At 46.1% G+C, this 19,587-nt stretch overlaps 1 protein-coding gene across 1 annotated transcript in view; it reads right to left on the reverse strand.

The window, feature by feature from the left end:
• Positions 1-19,030, reverse strand: part of LOC148143614 (uncharacterized) — a 73,572-nt gene extending 54,542 nt beyond the window's left edge. The window contains exon 1 of the mRNA XM_087975245.1: positions 18,432-19,030. Coding sequence (XP_087831371.1) covers positions 18,432-19,030 — 599 coding nt within the window. The remainder of the gene's footprint in view (positions 1-18,431) is intronic.
• Between the last annotated feature and the right edge of the window lie 557 nt (positions 19,031-19,587).

The following is a 19,587-nucleotide window of genomic DNA, read 5'->3' on the forward strand; positions in this document are numbered from 1 at the left end:
CTATTAACATTTGTGTTATCTACCTCGTCCAGCACTCCCAGCAACAGGGCATCCCGCACACACAAACGGGTTAGCCTCTGAACCCCTTCCTTAATTGTTGTCCAAGTTCCTTCCAAGGGGGGCCAATCGGACGGGAAGGGATACTGTTCGGCCACTACCCTGGCATACATCCCAAATAAGGTCCCCATACTGCGATCTATTACCATATCCTTGGCTTGTCTGCGGTACCCCAGGTCTATGGCAGCATCCTTTGCTAATCCACCAAACTTGGGAGCATCCTGATAGTCTACCTGCACTTGTTGCCCCCCTTCCTCGAGGAGCCGAATTAGCCATAGCTCTAACGGCTCCCCAGGATTACGTCGGGTTTTCTGGGTGATAAACAGCACCTCATCGGTAGTGAAGTCTTCCGTTAATTCAGAGAATTCTGCAGGAGGCTGAGCCCGCGGTAATTCATGCATAATTGCCTCCCCTTGTTCATTCCGTATAGGGTTTCCTTCCTCATCTAACATTACCTCCCGTTGCACTGGGAGACGTCTCTGAACCTGCTTTCTCCTAACCACTGGTTTAGCTTGGAGTACGGGTGGGTCCTCTTCGTACTGATCATCTGAATCTCCCCAAATGTTCCCATCCCAATGATCGATATCCCACCGATCCCCGTTATTTAACTGGGCTACAAACGCCCGTACTTGTACTGGGTCCGGGTTCGAGGGACCTTCCTTTTCTCTTTCCGTTTCTTAGCAGACAGATACATAATAGTTCGTCCTGCTAGTTCAGTTAATGCTGTCAATTCAGCTTTTAACTTCATAATTTCCTGCCTCAACATAGAGGCATCTCCCGAACTGAGTCCCTGCTCATGTTTCAGGAGGGCTAATTCTGCTTCAGCTTTTTGGCGCTTGTCTGACTATTGTCTACAAGCCGCCGCACAGGCCCACATCCTCCGCTGTACCCCAGGCAAGGGGTTCTTCGGCAGGACTGGGATCCTCTCAAGGGTGGACAGCAGCGACCCTGGGGTTCCTACGCCCTCGGCCTCCCAGTTCTCCGGTCGCCCCCCACCATTTCTCAAACAAACTGCCACGCCATGCCACGGTCCATGCCATCCCGGGACGGTCGGGACCTCCACAGTTTGTTCCTCTGGTTTCTTAGCCTTTTTCCAAAACATTGTTCTGTATCAAAATCTTTCCTCAATTGCGATTGATCCTGCCGACTACGCCAAAATGTTTTTAAAAAATTCTCAAGGTCAAGGACCAGGCTCGCAGGAAAGTAGTCTGACACAGAACAAACAGCCAAGAGGCGAGTCTGTTAGAATATAAGTGTTTTATTCCCCGCAGCGTCGCCACAACCAGGTCTCGTACTTACAACGGGTCTGGTTTATACTCACTCTACGTGTTACCGGAACTGGGAGCCGTCAGTTCTCGTAGAGCGGTTGCCAACAACCCACGCTCGGCGGTTAAACGCAACCCCGGAGCAGACTCTACCGAACTGGAGACTTTTCCAGCTGATATACTCTTTTCGAGATCTAAACATTCATGTGAACAGCAGAGCAAGGCTGAAAAACACATTCCATTCTGGTCACATGCAGATAAGAAGATTCACACGGGAAGGTGTGTAATAAGATTCACACGGGACTAAGCGACACCTTCCATTTTCGGTTAGATTCACACATGTATTGGGACACAATTTTAACCCTTTCACCACAGTGTTGGGACGATTGCTTCTGTGGTTAAGTATTTGGTTTGCGTGTGTTGTTTTTCTGTAGACGCTAGTTTGAAGTTCCCCATTGACTGTTCGCTCTACTGTGACATCTAAGAATTGCACTTTGTTGTTGTTCTCCTTTTCACACCAGGAGCCCCCCTCAGGCCCACCGTCTCACCATTTGGAACACCAATATACAGACTAGTCAAAGGCCTCCACTGAAGACTAAAACACCAAGTCGAAGATTCACGCCACTCCATTTACTCCATCCAAGAATTCCTGAACACCAAAGACACTAAGATAAAAGAGGATGGAACAATGATGTCCTTTGACATAACAGCCCTGTTCACATCCATTAACATCAACATGGCCAAAGAAAACTGAAGACACTACTCGAAGAACCAAAGACACAAACACAGCACCAACTTCATCAGCAAAGATAGCACTGTCAACCTCGTGGAACTGTGCCTTACCACCCACTTCATTATCAGTAACAAACCCAACAAACAAATCAACGAAATACCCATGAAACCACCAGTATCAGGATTCCTAGCAGAAGCAATAATGCAGAGACTCGAACAAACAGCCCTTCCAACGATCCAACCCAAACATTGGGTCCGCTACAGCGAATGACACTTTTGTCATCAAAAAATGAAACAAATTAGAGGAAACCTACAACACCATCAACAATATCCTCGCTGACATAAAATTCACAAAAGAGGAGAACAACAAAGTGCCATTTCTAGATGTCACAGTGGAGCGAACAGTCAATGGTAAATTCAAAACAGCGTCGACAGGAAAACAACTCACACGAACCAAAAACTTAACTACAGAAGCAATCATCCCTCCACATGCAAACAAATCTGAATCAGGACAGTATTTCAACGAGCCACGACACACTGCAGTACCCAGGAACTAGTTTAAATAATTGCACAGCGCATTTAAGAAGAATGGGTAGCCTGCACGCCTAGAAAAGGCTTCCCTGACGGGGAATCGAACCCGGGCCGCGGCGGTGAGAGCGCCGAATGCTAACCACTAGACCACCAGGGAGATGCGGGTGCATGCTGTCAGCTCTACTATAAATACTTTCCTGCCCGGAAATCGAACCTCGGCCGCGGTCGTCAGCAAGCTTTCACCTGTGCATGCAACAATGTCATTTCTTGTATCCATTGCTCCCGATGCGGTCTCCTCTACATTGGGGAGGCTGGACACTCCTCGCAGTGTCAAGTCACGGCGCTTGAGGGGATATTTCCAGGACACCCGCAACAATCAACCCCATCGCTCTATGGCCCAACATTTCAACACCCCCCCCCCCTCCCACTCTGCCGAGGACATGCAGGTCCTGGGCCTCCTCCATCGCCGCTCCCTCCCCTCCCGATGCCTGGTGGAAGAACGCCCCATCTTCCGCCGTGGATAAATTCAAACCCAGGCCGTAAATGTGGACTTCACCAGTTTCCTCATTTCCCCTCCCCCACCTTACTTCAGTTCCAAACTTGCAGCACAGCGCTATCCTCATGACCTGTCCTACCTGCCAATCTCCCTTCCCACCTATCCGCTCCACCCTCCTCTCTGACATGTCACCTCCATCCCCACCCCCATTCACCTATTGTACTCTTTGCTACCTTCGGCCCAGCACACCCCCACCCCCAATTTATATCTCCACCCTGGAGGCGTCCTGCCTCTATTCCTGATGAAGGGCTTTTGCCCAAAACGTCGATTTTCCTGCTCCTCGGAAGCTGTCTGACCTGCTGTGCTTTTCCAGCACCACTCTGATCTAAACTCTGGTTTCCAGCATCTGCAGTCCTCACTTTTGCCTACCCAATAAACCCAGTGTGCCGATTTCACATCAACAAACTGACACAAGCAGACACAACGTGTGCAGAAACCCTAGCCACATTACTTTACATAAAAGACATCTAGGAAATGATATCCAGACAACTCAACGCTTTCAGCATCATGGTAGCCCACAAACCTACCAACACACTTAAACAGCCGCTAATGAACCTTGAATACCCTATACAAACAACCAGCAGACGAATGTTATTTACAAAATACCATACAAGGAAATATATACATGAACTCTGCCGCACAGTTCTCTGTGGCAAGAAATTCTGGGATGAGATAAGGAAGATTTTTTTCAGCTAAAACGAATCGGCACTGACTGGACAGCCATTTAAAATCAACGCTGTCAGTCCAGGATGGAAGATCCAACGGGATGAACAGATTTCTTATTTCCTGAAGATTTACAAAGCTGAGACTGGGTTTTGGTGTTTGTTCCCTTTCCACTCCCAAGAGCCGCAGTGGATTGGGCGGTGAGTTGGGGAAAGTGAAATGTGTCCATGAGCAGCGTGTGGGGCTATTTCAGCTTCCCCTCCTCTGACAGCGCTGTGACGTGACTCTGATGTTCTCAGGGACACTTACTGACGCGAGACAGTGAAAAGATTTTCATTCCTGCAGATCTGGAATTCAAACCGTATGCCGGCTTCAGGACAATGAGAACGATTAATTGGGGTGTGTGAAGAAGCTGTGAGATGCATTTCAAACAGTTAGGTGGAGTCAGATGCGTCATCCATGGCGCCCCGGCCCTGTGCGTACCTGACGCCGCCATGCGGCAGAGTTCTGACATTAACATGGACATGCGCAGCAATGGGAACCTTCACAAGGTGAACAACCAAAGATAATCATCGTCACTGCTTCCCTTCCACAGGCCCAACTTTGTGAAGCAGTATCTTTCACTGGCAAAGGAAACACCCTTGTCCACAGGTGCCTGCTTCATTTCGATCACGATTTCATGCCCCTCACTGTTCTAGTCTCATTTCCAAACACTTTGCTCATAGCCTCAACCGAAGCTCTGAGGGTATCTGCTTGTTCCACCCGAACAGGCCGTGGGTTGCAGATTCCCACCAGTCACAATGTGAGTGAAATATTTTTCCCCCTCCACTGATTTGAATCTTAAAGAAGAAGCCGGGGAGCAAGCTCCCTTTCTTTTCGACGACAGTTCTCATTTTGTAGTCGGCAGGGTTCACACCTGCGTGGGGAAACCGCAATGGATTTCAAGTCCATCGCATTAACCACTCGGCCCACGAATACAGAACCACACTGACAACTTCACTTCCCAGGTCTGTCTGCCTGTGGAGCTGAGAAAGAGTGAATCATCGCAGAGTTTGTTTGAATCCAATCACTTCACAGTGATTCGAAAGGGTTAAATATCTGCACATGGCGAGTCTAGGTTTTCATCCCAAAAGGTGAAATGAACTTTCCGTTAAAAACAAAACTAGAAATTGCAGGAGGAACTCAGCAGGTCCGGCAACATCTGTGGAAAGAGAATCAGAGACAACATTTCAAAATTCTGTTTTCTCCGACAGGTACTGTCAAACCTGCCGAGTTTCTCTTTTTGTGTCGGCTTCTCCACATCCGCAGTCCCTTACGTTAGACATTAATTGAATTCAGAAAACCCTTTGTGGAGAGGATTTCCGTTTGGGGAACACTTTCCTGACCCCATTAAAAGCGTTCAGCTTCGAAGCCGAGGAAGAGCAGCGAACACACCGCCCCTGGGTGGGATCGAACCACCAACCTTTCGGTTAACACCCCAACGTGCTGACCAATTGCGGGTGCAGGCTGCACCATCGCTTCAGCGAAGCTATTAGTGAATTCATAATTCGGCCTCCCCGCCGAGAATTACAGTTGCTGTCTACCGTGCAGTCTTGCGAGAGATCCCGGCTTTCTTAACTTGACTTGTACAAAAATGCCCGAATAAACTTCTCAAAAAGAACCTTCGTTAAAAGAGGCTGGGCGTCCTGGAGTACGAATGGGACAGGAAGTAAAATGATTGGAGATAGCATTGAACAGGTTGGCGTATTTACTTCCCTAATTTTCTTATCCCTATACCAATTGGCACGTGGCTTGGGCAGTAATGTTATTACACACGCTGGAGCAGTGGGATTTGAACCTGAGTCTCAGGGCTCTATGGGAGACTACAGCTGCACCACAAAAAAGAACTCTAGTAAATAGGTCCTCTTCTGTTAAATGAGACGAAACAGCTTCCTCCTCAACATGAGACACGACCACTGTACCCTCCGTGCCCATTACAATAAATTGAGCCGCCTCCTGTTGAATGAATGAGTGCGAACCCCTCTCCGAGCTCCAAGAAGCGGCGGGCCCGGCTGGAGGCTGGATTTGCTCAAGGCTTGTATCTATTAACTTATTTAAATGGTACCTCCTGTATGGGAGTATGGTTTCCATTAAAACCGGAGGGTCATGTCAGAGTGTTTGTTTATATTTAGCAGTTGTAGTTGGTAAAATACACTCCCTGGAGGAGCACCTTCTATGATGCTGCATTTCTTGCCTTCTGCCCTTCCCCCATTTGTTATCTCTCATCTCGATTTTACATTTAAAGCCAAATTTAATTTCACATTAATAAGCCTTGGTATTCACTGTGTATTATTAATTAATCTGTTGGATTGTTGTAAAACAAAATTAATGGTGTAATTTCATTTATGTTGTCTGAGTTTGACATTGAATGTGCAGGTGTGAATGCCAGTAAGTTGTAAAAATAAATCAAGAACTTGTGCTTTTTAAACAAAAAGACGAGTTCAATGGTATTACTGGCATTGTCTCCTTTGAGGATGATGATTATAGTCTGACCAACAAACCATTTCATGCAGTCACCCAGTTTAATTAAAGTCTTTTGGAAAATAATTCTGGCAGGCAAAGATTTATACAACCCAAAATACGGTTGGTAATCATGTGTATTCTTATCTTTTAAGCCGTAACAGAAGGCATTGCGTGGCGGTTTGAGACTGAAACTTCGCTGGAAAGAATGTAGATTGATGAGGGAAGTCAAAATGGCAGAGTCTCGGGCCACAATCTATCAGTCTGGCTTGATTGCATGAGTGGTGGTTCTTCAAAAGCACCTTCCAAGTCATGACCTCAACCACCAAGAACAAGCAAATGTGAACACAGGATTCCGACTGCAAGATATATCGCATTGTTTCTTTGGTATTGAACAAAATGCTGGAAATCACTCCTGAACATTGGTGCAGTCCACACCATATTTGTGAAGCAATTTAAGAAGCAGTTCAGCACCACCATTTCAAGGTAAGTTTGGGAAGAGTTGTTGGCACAGCCAATGATATTCACATCTCATGAAATAGTAAGCAAAGAGCCCACGGTGTTGGGAGGCTGTATGTTAGCATGGATAGAGGATTGGCTAACTACCACAGTTGTGGTAAGTGGCATGTTCAGGATGACAACTTGCAACTAGTGGTGTACCACAGGGATCAGCGCTGGGGGCAACATTATTTACAATATATACACGAATTACTTGGATAAGTAAAGTGAATGTACTATTGCTAAATTTGCAGAAGAGACAGTTGATGTGAAAGCAGGTGGTGAGGATGACATTAGCTATCTGGAGAGGGATATAGACAGGCTAAGCAAATGAGCGAAAGCTTGGCAGATGGGAAAATGAGGTAATACAGTTTGTTAGGAGGTGAAGAAGTGAATATTAAATGGAGAAAGCTTTAGAATAGAGGGATTTGGAATCACGTCCACGAATCTCTTCATCCAATTTCAGTGAGTAATAGGGAGGTAAATGGGAGGTTGGCCTTTTCAATAGAGTAGAAATGTAGGGAGGTTATAGTGAACCTATGTAAGGCATTAGTCAGGCCACAACTGAATACTGTGAATCGTTTAGGGCCCTTTACCTGAGGAAAGATATATTGGCATTGGAGGCAGGCCAGAGAAGGTTTACCATGATGATACCAGGGATGGAAAGAATGTCTTATGAGGAGAACTGAATAGGTTGGACCTGTGCTTATTAGAAGTTAGAAGAATTAGAGGTAACCTTATTGTCACGTACAAGATTCTGAGGAGACTTGACAGGCTAGACGTGGAAAAGTGGGTGAGTCTGGGACCAGAGGAAGTAACCTCCAAATAAGAGATTGCATGTTTAGGACAGATAGGAATTTCTCCTGAGGGCAGTAAATCTGTGGAACTTGATACTACAGAGGGCTGTTGAGCCTGGGTTGTTACGTGCATTCAAGGCTGAGATAGATTTTTTTTAACCAGTAAGGGAATTGAGGATTATGGGGAAATGGCAGCAAAATGGAATAAATGTTTCCCAGAATTATCGTGATCTGAATAAATCGTAGAGTCAACTCAATGGGCTGAATTGAATAGTAAATAGTAAGGTGGAAAAGGATGCAACTGGCAATTACAGACCAGTCAGTGTTGGGAAGCCTAGAGATTGTAGGGAGTTGGTGGCATTTGGGCATTGTTACTGGATTTAACATCTGGAGTTTCAAATTGATGCTGCTATGGCCTCGATGCAATTTGAAATCAATTTATGTATCTGGAATATAAACTTATCGCTGCTTTGGTGATCTTATCAATTGTCATAAGTACCTATCTTGTTCACTAATAACCTTTTTTAAGGAAGGAAATCTTCGGTCCTTCCCCGTTTGGTGAATGTGTCACTCTTGATCCAAAGTCATGTGGTTGACTCTTAACTGCCCTCTGAATTGGCACTTGGTTATTTTTTGGGAGACCAAGTGTCACGTTCCATGAATGAATAATGAAAAATATTCAGGACAAGATTGTCAATGTCACTGTCAGTGAAGGGAAGATTGTGATCTCGTGATACTGGTTAAGTAGCCCAGAGATCTCGGTCTTCTGAGAACAAAAATTAAGATCCCATCATGGATGCTAGTGGACTTTATTTTCAACGAATAAAAAGATCTGGAAGTGAGAGTTGTCTCTGTACTGACAACCAGGAAACCATTATTGGCTAAGACAATGAATTGCAGATGTTGGAGATCAGCAACAAAAGGCACAATTGCTGGGGAAATGCAGCAGGTCTGGCAGCATCTGTGGAAAGAAAACAGTCAATGTTTTGAATCCAGCCTAATTTTGAAGGGCCACCGGACTCAAAACAGTAACACGGTCGTCTCCTCATAGATGCTGCCAGAACTGTTGTTTTTGTCCAATCATTACAGAATGTTGTGAAAGTGTTCTTTTAGGGAGGGAAATCTACCACTCACAACCCTACACACGCGTGCACACGCTCACACCACATGACTCCAGACCTACTACAATGTGGTTGACTCTCAACTGCCTTCTCGCATGTAGCCAATTGCTCAGTCCAAAGGCCATGAGAAATGGGGAGCAAATGTTGGACGTGCTAGGAACAATCCCATCCCTCAAAATATTTTCTTATATATTATAAAGCATAGGTTAATGAAGGACAACCAAAACAAACTGCTATTGGAAAGCCATGCCCAACTAACCTGATTTGCTTGTAGTTATAAATATTGTTTTAAAATCCTCTTCAGAGAAGACATTGGTTCCATCATTGTTGCAATACTGGATGCAATTCTTTGCTTTCTGCTGCAGGAAGGGTGTTGTGAAACTTGAAAGGGTCAGAAAACATTTACAAGGATGCTGCCAGGGTTGGAGGGTTTGAGCTACAGGAAGAGGCTGAATACACTGGAGCTATTTTCTCTGGAGCTTTGGAGGCTGAGGGGTGACATTAAAGACATTTATAAAATCATGAGCGACATGGGTAGGGTAAATAGGCAAGGTCTTCTCCCTTGGGTTGGGGGAGTCCAAAATTAGAGGGCATAGGTTTAAGTTTAATGGCAAATGGAGCTTAATATAGATAGGTGTGAGGTCTTTGGCGGCACGGTGGCACAGTGGTTAGCACTGCTGCCTCACAGCGCCAGAGACCCGTGTTCAATTCCCGCCTCAGGCGACTGACTGTGTGGAGTAAGCACGTTCTCCCCATGTCTGCGTGGGTTTCCTCCGGGTGCTCCGGTTTCCTCCCACAGTCACAAAGATGTGCAGGGTCAGGTGAATTGGCCATACTAAATTGCCCGTAGTGTTAGGTAAGGGGTAAATGTAGGTGTATGGGGTGGGTTTCGCTTCGGCGGGTCGGTGTGGACTTGTTGGGCCGAAGGGCCTGTTTCCAATCTTGTCTTACATTTTGTATAGTCTTAATCTAATCTTGTCTTACATTTTGTATAGTCAAATCAAGGTAGGAATTTCATGGTGAATGGTAGGACCTTAAGGAGTGTAGTGGAACAGAGGGATCTTAGAGTACATGTTCACAGTTCTCTGAAAGTGGAGTCTCAGGTAGAAAGTTATGGCACACTGGCCTTCATCAGTCATGGCATTCAGTATAAAATACCGAATTAGAGTCGAGATAAGCACCTAATAATAACACATACCAACAAGCACCAAATCTGTTTCATATGCAGTATTTCAAACCAAGAGATGTAAGGGTGCAGGTTCATAGCTCCTAGAAAGTGGAGTCATGGGTAGACAGGGCAGTGAAGAAGACTTTCGGCATGCTTGCTTTCATCAGTCAGAGCACTGAGTACAGGAGTTGGGATGAATTGTTGCAGCTACCACAGATTCCACACTTCAACACCAGACGTGACCCTGCCCTTCCCTGACTGACTGCCCCTTTGCATATCAGGGGGAAGACACCCCTTTAATTGTGATGATCAGAAAACATGCCATCCTTCAAAAAAAGGGATGTGTTCACAAATATTTGGACAGAGGAAGGAAGTTGCAGTTTGGGTGAAGATCAATCTTCATTCAGCGAGGGAGGGGAAGAGCAGCAGCAGCTTCAGAAGTTCATGGTCAAACTTCTGAAAAGACCTCGTCTGATTTGCAGTTGTTCTTGGGCTTATAATATCGTACTGCAGCATATTGTAGATCTTCAGTAAGAGTGTCAATACTGCACGACAGAGGTCCATTCAGCAACTTGAGTCCATGTGAACTCTTCGTGGAGGTATGCAGTCTGCCCCATAACCCTGTCGGTTTACAGTTACATATAGATCTACACAAAGATCTTTGGGATTGAGAGGAAAGAATGTTCCACAGTAACTAGAATTACGTTCAGATTTTCTATCATGGACTGACTGTGATGACCTTTGCAATCACTTCACAGGAATATTACAAGAGAAGAATTTGGCGGCAGAAATCTCAGACCAAACATCAGATCAAAGTCTGACAGTCACTTGATTCACGAGGACGTGGATATTGATGGCCTTGAAAACAAATGAGAGAAGGTCTGTCAGCTTAGTTAGGTTTTAAACGTCAGTGTGACTGGAAACTCAGAGTCTCACATACCCTCACACCAGAGTAGTGACTGGAACAAGTTTTACAGACTGAATGAGAGTGTTCCAATTATCAGAGGGTTCACCAGTAACACCACACATATGCTGTAAGCGTGAGCGAGTTTTCAACTGATTGTTAAGGTCTGAGACAGACGAGGGCACCTGCACCATGGAGAAACCGTGGAAATGTGGGGAGTGTGGGAATGGTTTCCCTTCGCCATCTGTGCTGGAGATTCATTGGCGTTTGCACACCGAGCAGCGGCTGTTCACGTGCACTCAGTTACACCACCTCCTGGCCCACCAGAGGGTCCACACCAGCAAGAACCCGTTCATCTGCCCCGTGTGTGGGCAGGGCTTCACTCAGTCTCACCACCTGCTGCCGCACCAGCGGATGCACACCAGGGAGAAACCGTTTTCCTGCTCCGTGTGCGGGAAGGGCTACACCCAGTCGTATCACCTGCTGCTCAGCTTCCGCGTCCACACTGAGGAGAAGCCGTTCACCTGTCCCACGTGGAGCAATAACTTCTGTGATTCCTCCACCCTGCGCAAACACCAGCGCATCCACACCAAGGAGCGGCCGTTCACCTGTCCAGTATGTGGGAAGGGCTTCACCCAGTCGTGCAACTTGTGGAGACACCAGCAACTTCACAAGTGAGATGGTGCAGGGATTCGGGTGGGACTCTGCTGTTACCGCTGCTGAGAGTCACATCTTGAACCCTGTTTAGTGGGTGAAGTGGGAGGGGTAAGGAGTTCCTTTATGCTGAATGGACGCTCTCTCACCCACTTTACTTCCAGTTGGGGCTGACGCTCTCTGAGCCTGGGATTGCAGCTTCCCTACGGAAACAGTCCACAGAAGCGGCTGAAGTGCAGGTAGATCTGAAATAGATACATTTGTCTCTGTCCCATTGAGTCTCCAGCACAGTCGATCCAATTGGCCTCTGTCAGTGTTTATGCTCCACCTGAGCCTCCACCCACCCCTTCATCAGCATACAGGTATCCCCTGCTTTTTGAAAGTTCACTTTACCCCCTGCCCCCTCCCCGCCCAAGCCTGTGCCAATTCTTAATCCTAACTTAGACCTGCTATTGATTTCCGATGCGTGGTTTCTGTCCCTGTATACACCTCCCATTAATGTGTCTATCCAGATACACCTTAAGTGTTGCTAAGGTGCCTCTTACCACTACATCCACTGGCAGTGCATTCCAGGCATCCACCATCCAACTGTGTGAAAAATCTTCCCTTTCAATTCTCCCCCAGACTGTCCCCTTCTCGCCTTGAACTTGCCCTCTTGTAGTTGACTTTTCCACCCTGGGGGGCCGGGGGAAGCCTCTGACTATCTAACAGACTATCTGGCCCAACACCAAACATCCAAAGAATAATCCACACAGACCCATTTCCCAACCCCTATTACTCGACATTTACCCCTGAATAATGTACCTAACTTTCACATTCCTGAACACTCTGGGGCAATTTAAGCACGGACAATCCAACTTAACCTGCCAATCCCTGGGCATTGGGATAATTTAGCATAGCCACTCCACCATAATCTACACATTTGGATTGTGAGAGGAAACCAGGGGAAACTCATATCGACACAGGGAGAATGTGAAAACTCCACACAGACAGTCACCTGGGACTGAAATCGAACCAGTTTCCCTGGCGCTGTGAGGCATCAGTGCTAATGATTGAGCCACCACGCCGTCCCCGTCCAGTCAATCTGTGTGTCTCATTATTTTGATGAGGCCATCCCTCTGCCTCCATCTTTCCAGTGAAAATAATCCAGGTTCACACATCTCTTCTCATAATGAGACCTCCAGACCAGGCAATGTCCGAGTGAACTTTCTCTATACCCTCTCCCAGAGCATCCATGTCCTTCTGGTAGTGTGGGGGACCAGAACTGCACGCAATATTCTAAATGTGACCGGAATAAATAGCTGTAACATAACTCGCCAACTCTGACATTCAAGGCAAACGTGCTGTGTGCCTTCTTGATCACGTTACCCGCTGGTATTGCCACTTTTGGAGATCTATATGGCCAGATCCCTCTGTATGCCAGTGCTTCTATGTGGTCTGAAATTTATCGTACAATTCTTGTATTTCCTATGTATCTGTATCCAGCTTCACCTTAATTGTGTTCCCCTCTTTATCTCTTTTCCCCCATTCTCACCCCTCCACACATCAGCATATCATAAGATTGTAGGAGCAGAAATTATGCCATTCAGCCCATTGAATCTGCTCCACCATTCAATCATGGCTGATACGTTTCTCAACCCCATTCTCCCCGTAATCTTTAATCCTCTTGATACTCAAGAACCCAGTTATCCCATCTTAAATATATTTAACGATCTGGCCTACACAGCCTTCTGGGGCAGTGAATTCCATAGATACACCACTCTCTGTCTGAAGAAGTTCTCCTCATCTCCGTTCCAAAAGATCTTCCCTTTACTTGAAGGCTGAGCCCTCGGCTCCTATTTTCTCCTACCCATGGAAATATTTTCCCAACATCCACTCTGTCTAAGCTGTTCAGTATGCTGAAGGTTTCAATTAGTTCCCTTGTCATCTTCTAAACTCCATTGAGTATAGACCCAGAGTCCTCAAATGTTCTTCATATGTTAAGCTTTTCAATCCTGGGACCTTTGTCATCAACCTCCTCTGAACATGTTCCAGGGCCAGTACATCCTTCCTGAGATATGGGGCCCAAAACCGTGTACAGTACTCCAATTGTGGCCTGACCGGAACCTTATAGATCCTCAGAAGTACATCCCTGCTTTTATATTCAAGTCCTGTCAAAATAAATGCCGTTGTTGCATTTGCCTTCCTAAGTACTGACTCAACCTGTAAGTTTACCTTGAGAGAATCCTGGGCTAGAAGTCCCAAGTCTCTTTGCTCTTCGGATTTCTGAATTTTCTCTGCATAATCCTTCTGTTCCAGGGTAGCAGCAGAGACTTCCAGACACACTGATTTGTATTCCGGGATATCCAGGGATCTCAAGAACTGCCAGTATCTCAGGAGGAATCGTTATTCTGGGAGGAGGCAGAGAGGAGCGTGGTGTGCACCTGTAAACTCCACAGCTTCCCAAACTTCACGGGTCAACAATAACGCTTTCTGGACCAAGAAACGAAAGGGCTGACGAGAAACTGTGACACCACAGGAAGTGAAATTAGGCCATTCAGCCCATTGAGTCTGCTCTACCATTCATTCATTCTTGAGTATCAAGGGGCTCAAAGGTTACAGGGAGAATGGGATTAAGAAACATATCAGCTATGCTTGAATGGCAGAGCAGATTCAATACGATAAATGGCTTATTAACCATCCCTGGGAAGAAGGAGGCAACACAATAAGTTGTTTCTTGGGACAGGTAAGATAATGTTATTTAATAATAGTGTGACAAAAGTACAATTAATTCTGCCTGTAGAAGGAAAGCCCTGACATAGCGGGGTTAATTGCAGGGCAGACTGTTTCAAACAGACAGCTAACCCTCAAGGATAAGAAGGTAAGCTACAGACCTGAGGTCTCCAGCAATGTGAGGTGATGTTAGAGTCTTAAAAAAAAGTCACACCACAGATTTGAAATTGAGGAAACGCCACCAAAATTCAACTCCAGAATGATGCAGCCGCAGCAGTACTCAGAAGAATAATACCGCATCAAACCCCTGGAACTTCCAGAGATGGGCAACTTCTGTGGAAACCCATTTAAATTCAGCCATCAACTGGATGATAGCCAAGTTGGGGGGGGGGGGGGGGGGGGTGGTGAAGCTGAATGAACTTGAGGGGTTTTATTTGTGGTTGCTACATGCAATAAAGTGCAAATCATTATTTCAGCAGTTGATTCTCTGTGCGGTTTCTGAGTCAGGAGCCAAATTAAGGTGATTCACCCACAACCACACTAAGAGGCTGGGAGAAGGATTGACTCCTTTGCATTCAAGAGAATGTCATCAATACTGTTACAAAGCGAAGACTGAACCCCCCTCCCCCCTCACCAAGATCTCAAACTGAAACGTCCAAAGAGTGGCACGTTGCCCTTTAATCTGTAAAGTCAGTGTGATAAGTGGTGTAACCTGCTGTAGTGTTAAAAATAAATCCCTGACACTTTAACATCGACAATCAGCAATTTATTTAGCCAACTCTCACGGTGAACAAATGAATAAAACTACTAACAAACTGAATAAATCCGTCCTAACTACTGGGTATTCTGGAATAAATCAAGATTCTTCTGGTATGCTGTTCCAATCAATACATGTCCCACTCAGATAACATAAAATAGAATTTAATCTCTCAGATTACAACCAGGTTATGTGTCTTCCGGAATATTCTGTGCCATCTTCTGTCGGGGATGCCTCCTCCGATTCCTCTGTCAGGAATGCCCTTCTCTGTTTTTCTAAATGATGCTTTCTCTAATACACAGATGACTGAGAGCGCCAATTCTTTATGATAGGATTGGTCCTGTTGTCAAAACTTTAGGATTTAAATTTAATAAGTTTTTGGTAGCCAAGGGGGCTGATTTAAATTGATTGGTGAAATTGAAAACCGTTTTCTTGTCCTGCTAACTGTACAGCCTTCTGTTACAAACGTTTCAGTTCAGGTGCTTTTGTTGTGATCATGCTGCTCCTTTAAGAAGATTACGTTGTTGGTTTATTTTCAGGAGGAGTTGTAAAAGGCAGAGCTTCCCATTCGTTTAGGATTAAGGATTTCGCTAATGGTTAACAGATACTGGCTAAGGCAAGAATCCGGGAAAAGGGTTTGACATTTTGTTTTCTAAAACACTTCTACGATGAAAGGGCAGTTGTCCCATTCTTTTCCCCTGGTTTGGGTTTTAGCAAGCAGTCTGTCTGAAGCTGCTGCAGGAAGAGATGTTTCCTGATTCAACAGATGTTTCTGGCTGACTCTGAAGCTTCAGGGAAAATTGTACCAGCGTATTCAGCCTCTCCCTGTAGCTGAAACCTTGCAGCCCTGGCAACATCCTTCCAAACCTTTTCTGAACCCTTTCAATTTTCACAATGTCTTAAAAAGACGTCACCTTTGCTCGACTAATGTGGGAGAATTTTCTGCATGACGCGTTGTGTCTGAAAGAGCCCTCCCCTGTGCTGTGACAGAGCTGCAGTGACTTTCAAAAGCCTGACAAATGCTGTTATCAGTCAAAGATTCATTGGGAGAAGCTTCTCAATCATATCTGTAAATGGAGAAAGTGTTTTTAATAATGAGACATGAATAAAGTGCTGCATTAATCTTTAGTTCTGAAGATTTACTCATACATCTCAAAACAGAGCATATGAACCCGCTCACAAGAAGTCTACGGGAATGTAAGACACCACTGCATATTTCCTGACCAGGACCGACTTTACACAGAAAACATGGACATTTTAATTGAATAGGGTGCCATTCGTTTTAAGATCAGGTGAACTTAAGAGGCACAGCATTGGCTGAGAAATGAGAGATCCTTGACACACACACAGCCAAAATCATCACTGCCATTATTATCAAATTAGAATTTAGGCTGGATAGGCTGGGATGTTTTTCCACTGGAGCAGAGGAAGTTGAGAGGCAATATTTTCAAACCATGAGGGGTAGAGTTAGCTTAATGGTAGCTGTCTCTTCCCGAGGCGGAGGATTTCAAGAGCAAGGACGCGTTTTTATGGTGAGAGGAGAAAGATGGAAGAAAAGATGTGGGGCAAAATATTTACAGAGTGTAGTTCGCCTGGGGAAACAGCTGCCAGTGGAAGTGGTTGAAGCAGGTACATTAACAACATTGAAAAGGCGTTTCAACAAATACATGGATAGGAAAGCTTTAGAAAGATATGGGCCAAGTGCAGGGAAATTAGGTTAGTGTTGACAAACATTTTGGTCAGCATGGACCGGTTTGTAACTCTGACAGTGTTGAGTTTCCAATGAACCAGGAAAAAGTGAGGACTGAAAATGCTGGAGATCAGAGTTGAGAGTGTGGTGCTGGAAAAGCACATCAGGTCAGGCAGCACCCGAGGAGCAGAAGAATCGATGTTTCAGGCATAAGGGCATTCAGATGAATATCTCACTAAATCATGCTGAATAAAATCTGATCTCATTCGTCAACTCTGATGTGGAGGTGCTGGGGGTGGACAGGTCAGAAGTCACACAACACCAGGTGACAATCCCAATAGATTGATTTGAACTCATGAGCTTTCGAAGCACTGTTCCTTCATCAGGTGAAGTGATGAAGGAGCAGCACTGATGAAGGAGCAATGCTCCCAAAGCTTGGGATTTCAAATAAACCTGTTGGACTGTAACCTGGTGTTGTGTGACTTCTGACTTCTTCAACTGTGCATTCATGTTGAACTTGATGGGATACTTTATCCAACTCGGCATAGTTAACTCATATCGCTTGGAGCGGTTCATTTGAAACCTTTCAGGAGTTGAATTCAACAAGATTTAATTATTCAAAGTTACTCAATTCTAAACTTACATCAGGACCAGTTGTCATAGAGAGGTACAGCGCGGAAACAGATCCTTCAGTCCAACTCGTCCACGCTGACCAGATATTCTAACTTAATCTAGTCCCATTTGCCAGCACTTGGCCCAAATCCCTCTAACCCTTTCTATTCATGTCCCCAACCAAATGTCTTTTAAATTCTGTAATTCTACCAGCCTTCTCCACTTCCTCTGGCAGCTTATTCCATCCACGCACCACACTCTGCATGAAAAGTTTTCCCTTTAGGTCCCTTTTAAATCTTTCCCCTCTCACTCTAAACTATGCCCTCCAGTTCTAACAACATCCTGATAAATCATTTCTGATGGAGATGTCAAGGTTTCGGGTAGAACCCTTCTTCAGTCCTGAGGGATAATACCTGAAATGCTGACTTCTCCACGTCCTGGTGCTGCCTGCCTTGTTGTGCCCAGCCTCCTGTTTGTCTATTTTAGATTCCAGCATCTGCAGTTTTTTATTTTGTCTCTTACAAATGGTGGAGCAGATTCGATGGGACAAAATATCCTAACTTCTGCTCCAATGGTCTTGTGGTCGTAGGTTTGTGCGGGTCTTGGGCTCAATGAGCAGCAGCGCCCACTGGAAGCAAGGTTCATAGAAACATAGAACCACTACAGTGTGGAAACGGGCCCTTCTGCTCAACAAGTTCAGAGCGACCCTTTGAAGAGTAACTCACTCAGAAACATTCTCCTATCCTATCACTCTGCACTTACCCCTAACGAATGCACCACACCTACACATTCATCAACACTATGGGACTATTTAGCTTGGCCAATTCGCCCAAACATGCGCACGTTTGGACTTTGGGAAGACACTGGAACACGCAGAGGAAACCCATGCAGACACAAGGGGGAATTACATGCATTTCCACACAGACAGTCACCCTGAGGATGGAATTAAATCTGGGTCCCTGGTGCTATGATGCAGCAGTGCTAACCACTGAGCCACCACCCCCCTTTCCCCCAACTCCCCCAGTAGAAAACAAAAAAGCCTACCAACTCTCCCACTACCCCCACTGTCAGAAAGGGCAGGAGGTTCAGTCCTGGGGGTGACCCTCAGCAGCGTTACCGGCAGAATCTGATTGTTAGGATCATTGGTGCCTCCGCTGGTGCTTGTTCAAGCTGCAGGACATTGTGAACCTCTGCCCACACTCGGGGCAGGCAAACGGCCTCTCCCCAGTGTGGACCCGCTGGTGCGTCAGCAGGTTGGAGGCCTGGATAAAGCCCTTCCCGCACTCAGAGCAGCTTAAGGGCTTTTCCCCAGTGTGGAGTCGCTGGTGCTTCAGCAGGTCGGAAGAGCGTGTAAAGCGCTTCCCGCAGGCAGAGCAGGTGAATGGCCTCTCATTGGTGTGGACCCGACGGTGGGCCAGCAGGTCAGAAGAATCGCTGAAGGCCTTCCCACATTTGGGGCAGGGGAAGGGCTTCTCACCGGTGTGGACCCGCCGGTGAATCACGAGGTGGGAGGAGCGAGTGAACACCTTCCCACAATCGGGGCAGCTGAAGGGTCTCTCCCCTCTGTGAACCCGCAAGTGCCTCAGCCGGGCGGAGGAATCGCTGAAGCTCTTCCTGCACTCAGGGCAGCTGAAGGGCCTCTCCCCTGTGTGCACCTGCCGGTGCCTCAGCAGGGCAGAGGAATCACTGAAGGCCTTCCCACACTCAGGACAGGAGAATGGCTTCTCCCTGGTGTGACTGCGCCGATGTGTCTCCAGGGCAGACGGGACACGGAAGCCTTTCCCACAGTCGCCACACTTCCATGGTTTCTCCATGGCTGAAGCTACAGTTGCACACAAACGCGTGTATGTCCCCTCCCTGCCTTGAATTCCTCTTTCCAGGCCAGATAACTGTTTCAGGCTCCACACTCAGTGCATTGCTGCAACAGTAGGGTCTCTCTTCCAGTCCCACTGATGCTGAAATCTTACTGAAACAGGAACCAATTGGATCACAGTTGAAAATTGTTGCAGACTCACAAATGCTGGAGAATCAGAGTCGAAAACTGCAGGTCAGGCAGCATCTGAGGAGCAGGAGAGTCAATGGTTCAGGCATAAGCCCTTCATCTATTGATTTTGACACTTCATCTTCAGATCAAATACTTTAAAAAGAGATTACAAAAGTCATCAATGTCAGTCCAGGGTAGAAATTCAGAACAAGCAATTCTACTTTCTGCAGATCATTCTTTTCATTTGTTATTCCACAAAACTGAAAGCACCATCCCTCTCTCTCTCTCTCCCTCTGTTCTCACTCCATTCTAATTCCCCTGAAAGTGCTGATTCAGGATCTGACAGGGACAGAAGAGCAAAACAGTCACAACTGACACCTCTCTGAA

The sequence above is a fragment of the Chiloscyllium plagiosum genome, unplaced genomic scaffold, assembly GCF_037043375.1.
Source record: "Chiloscyllium plagiosum isolate Xiang-an unplaced genomic scaffold, Cpla_swu_hap1 HiC_scaffold_27, whole genome shotgun sequence".
Lineage (NCBI taxonomy): Eukaryota > Metazoa > Chordata > Chondrichthyes > Orectolobiformes > Hemiscylliidae > Chiloscyllium > Chiloscyllium plagiosum.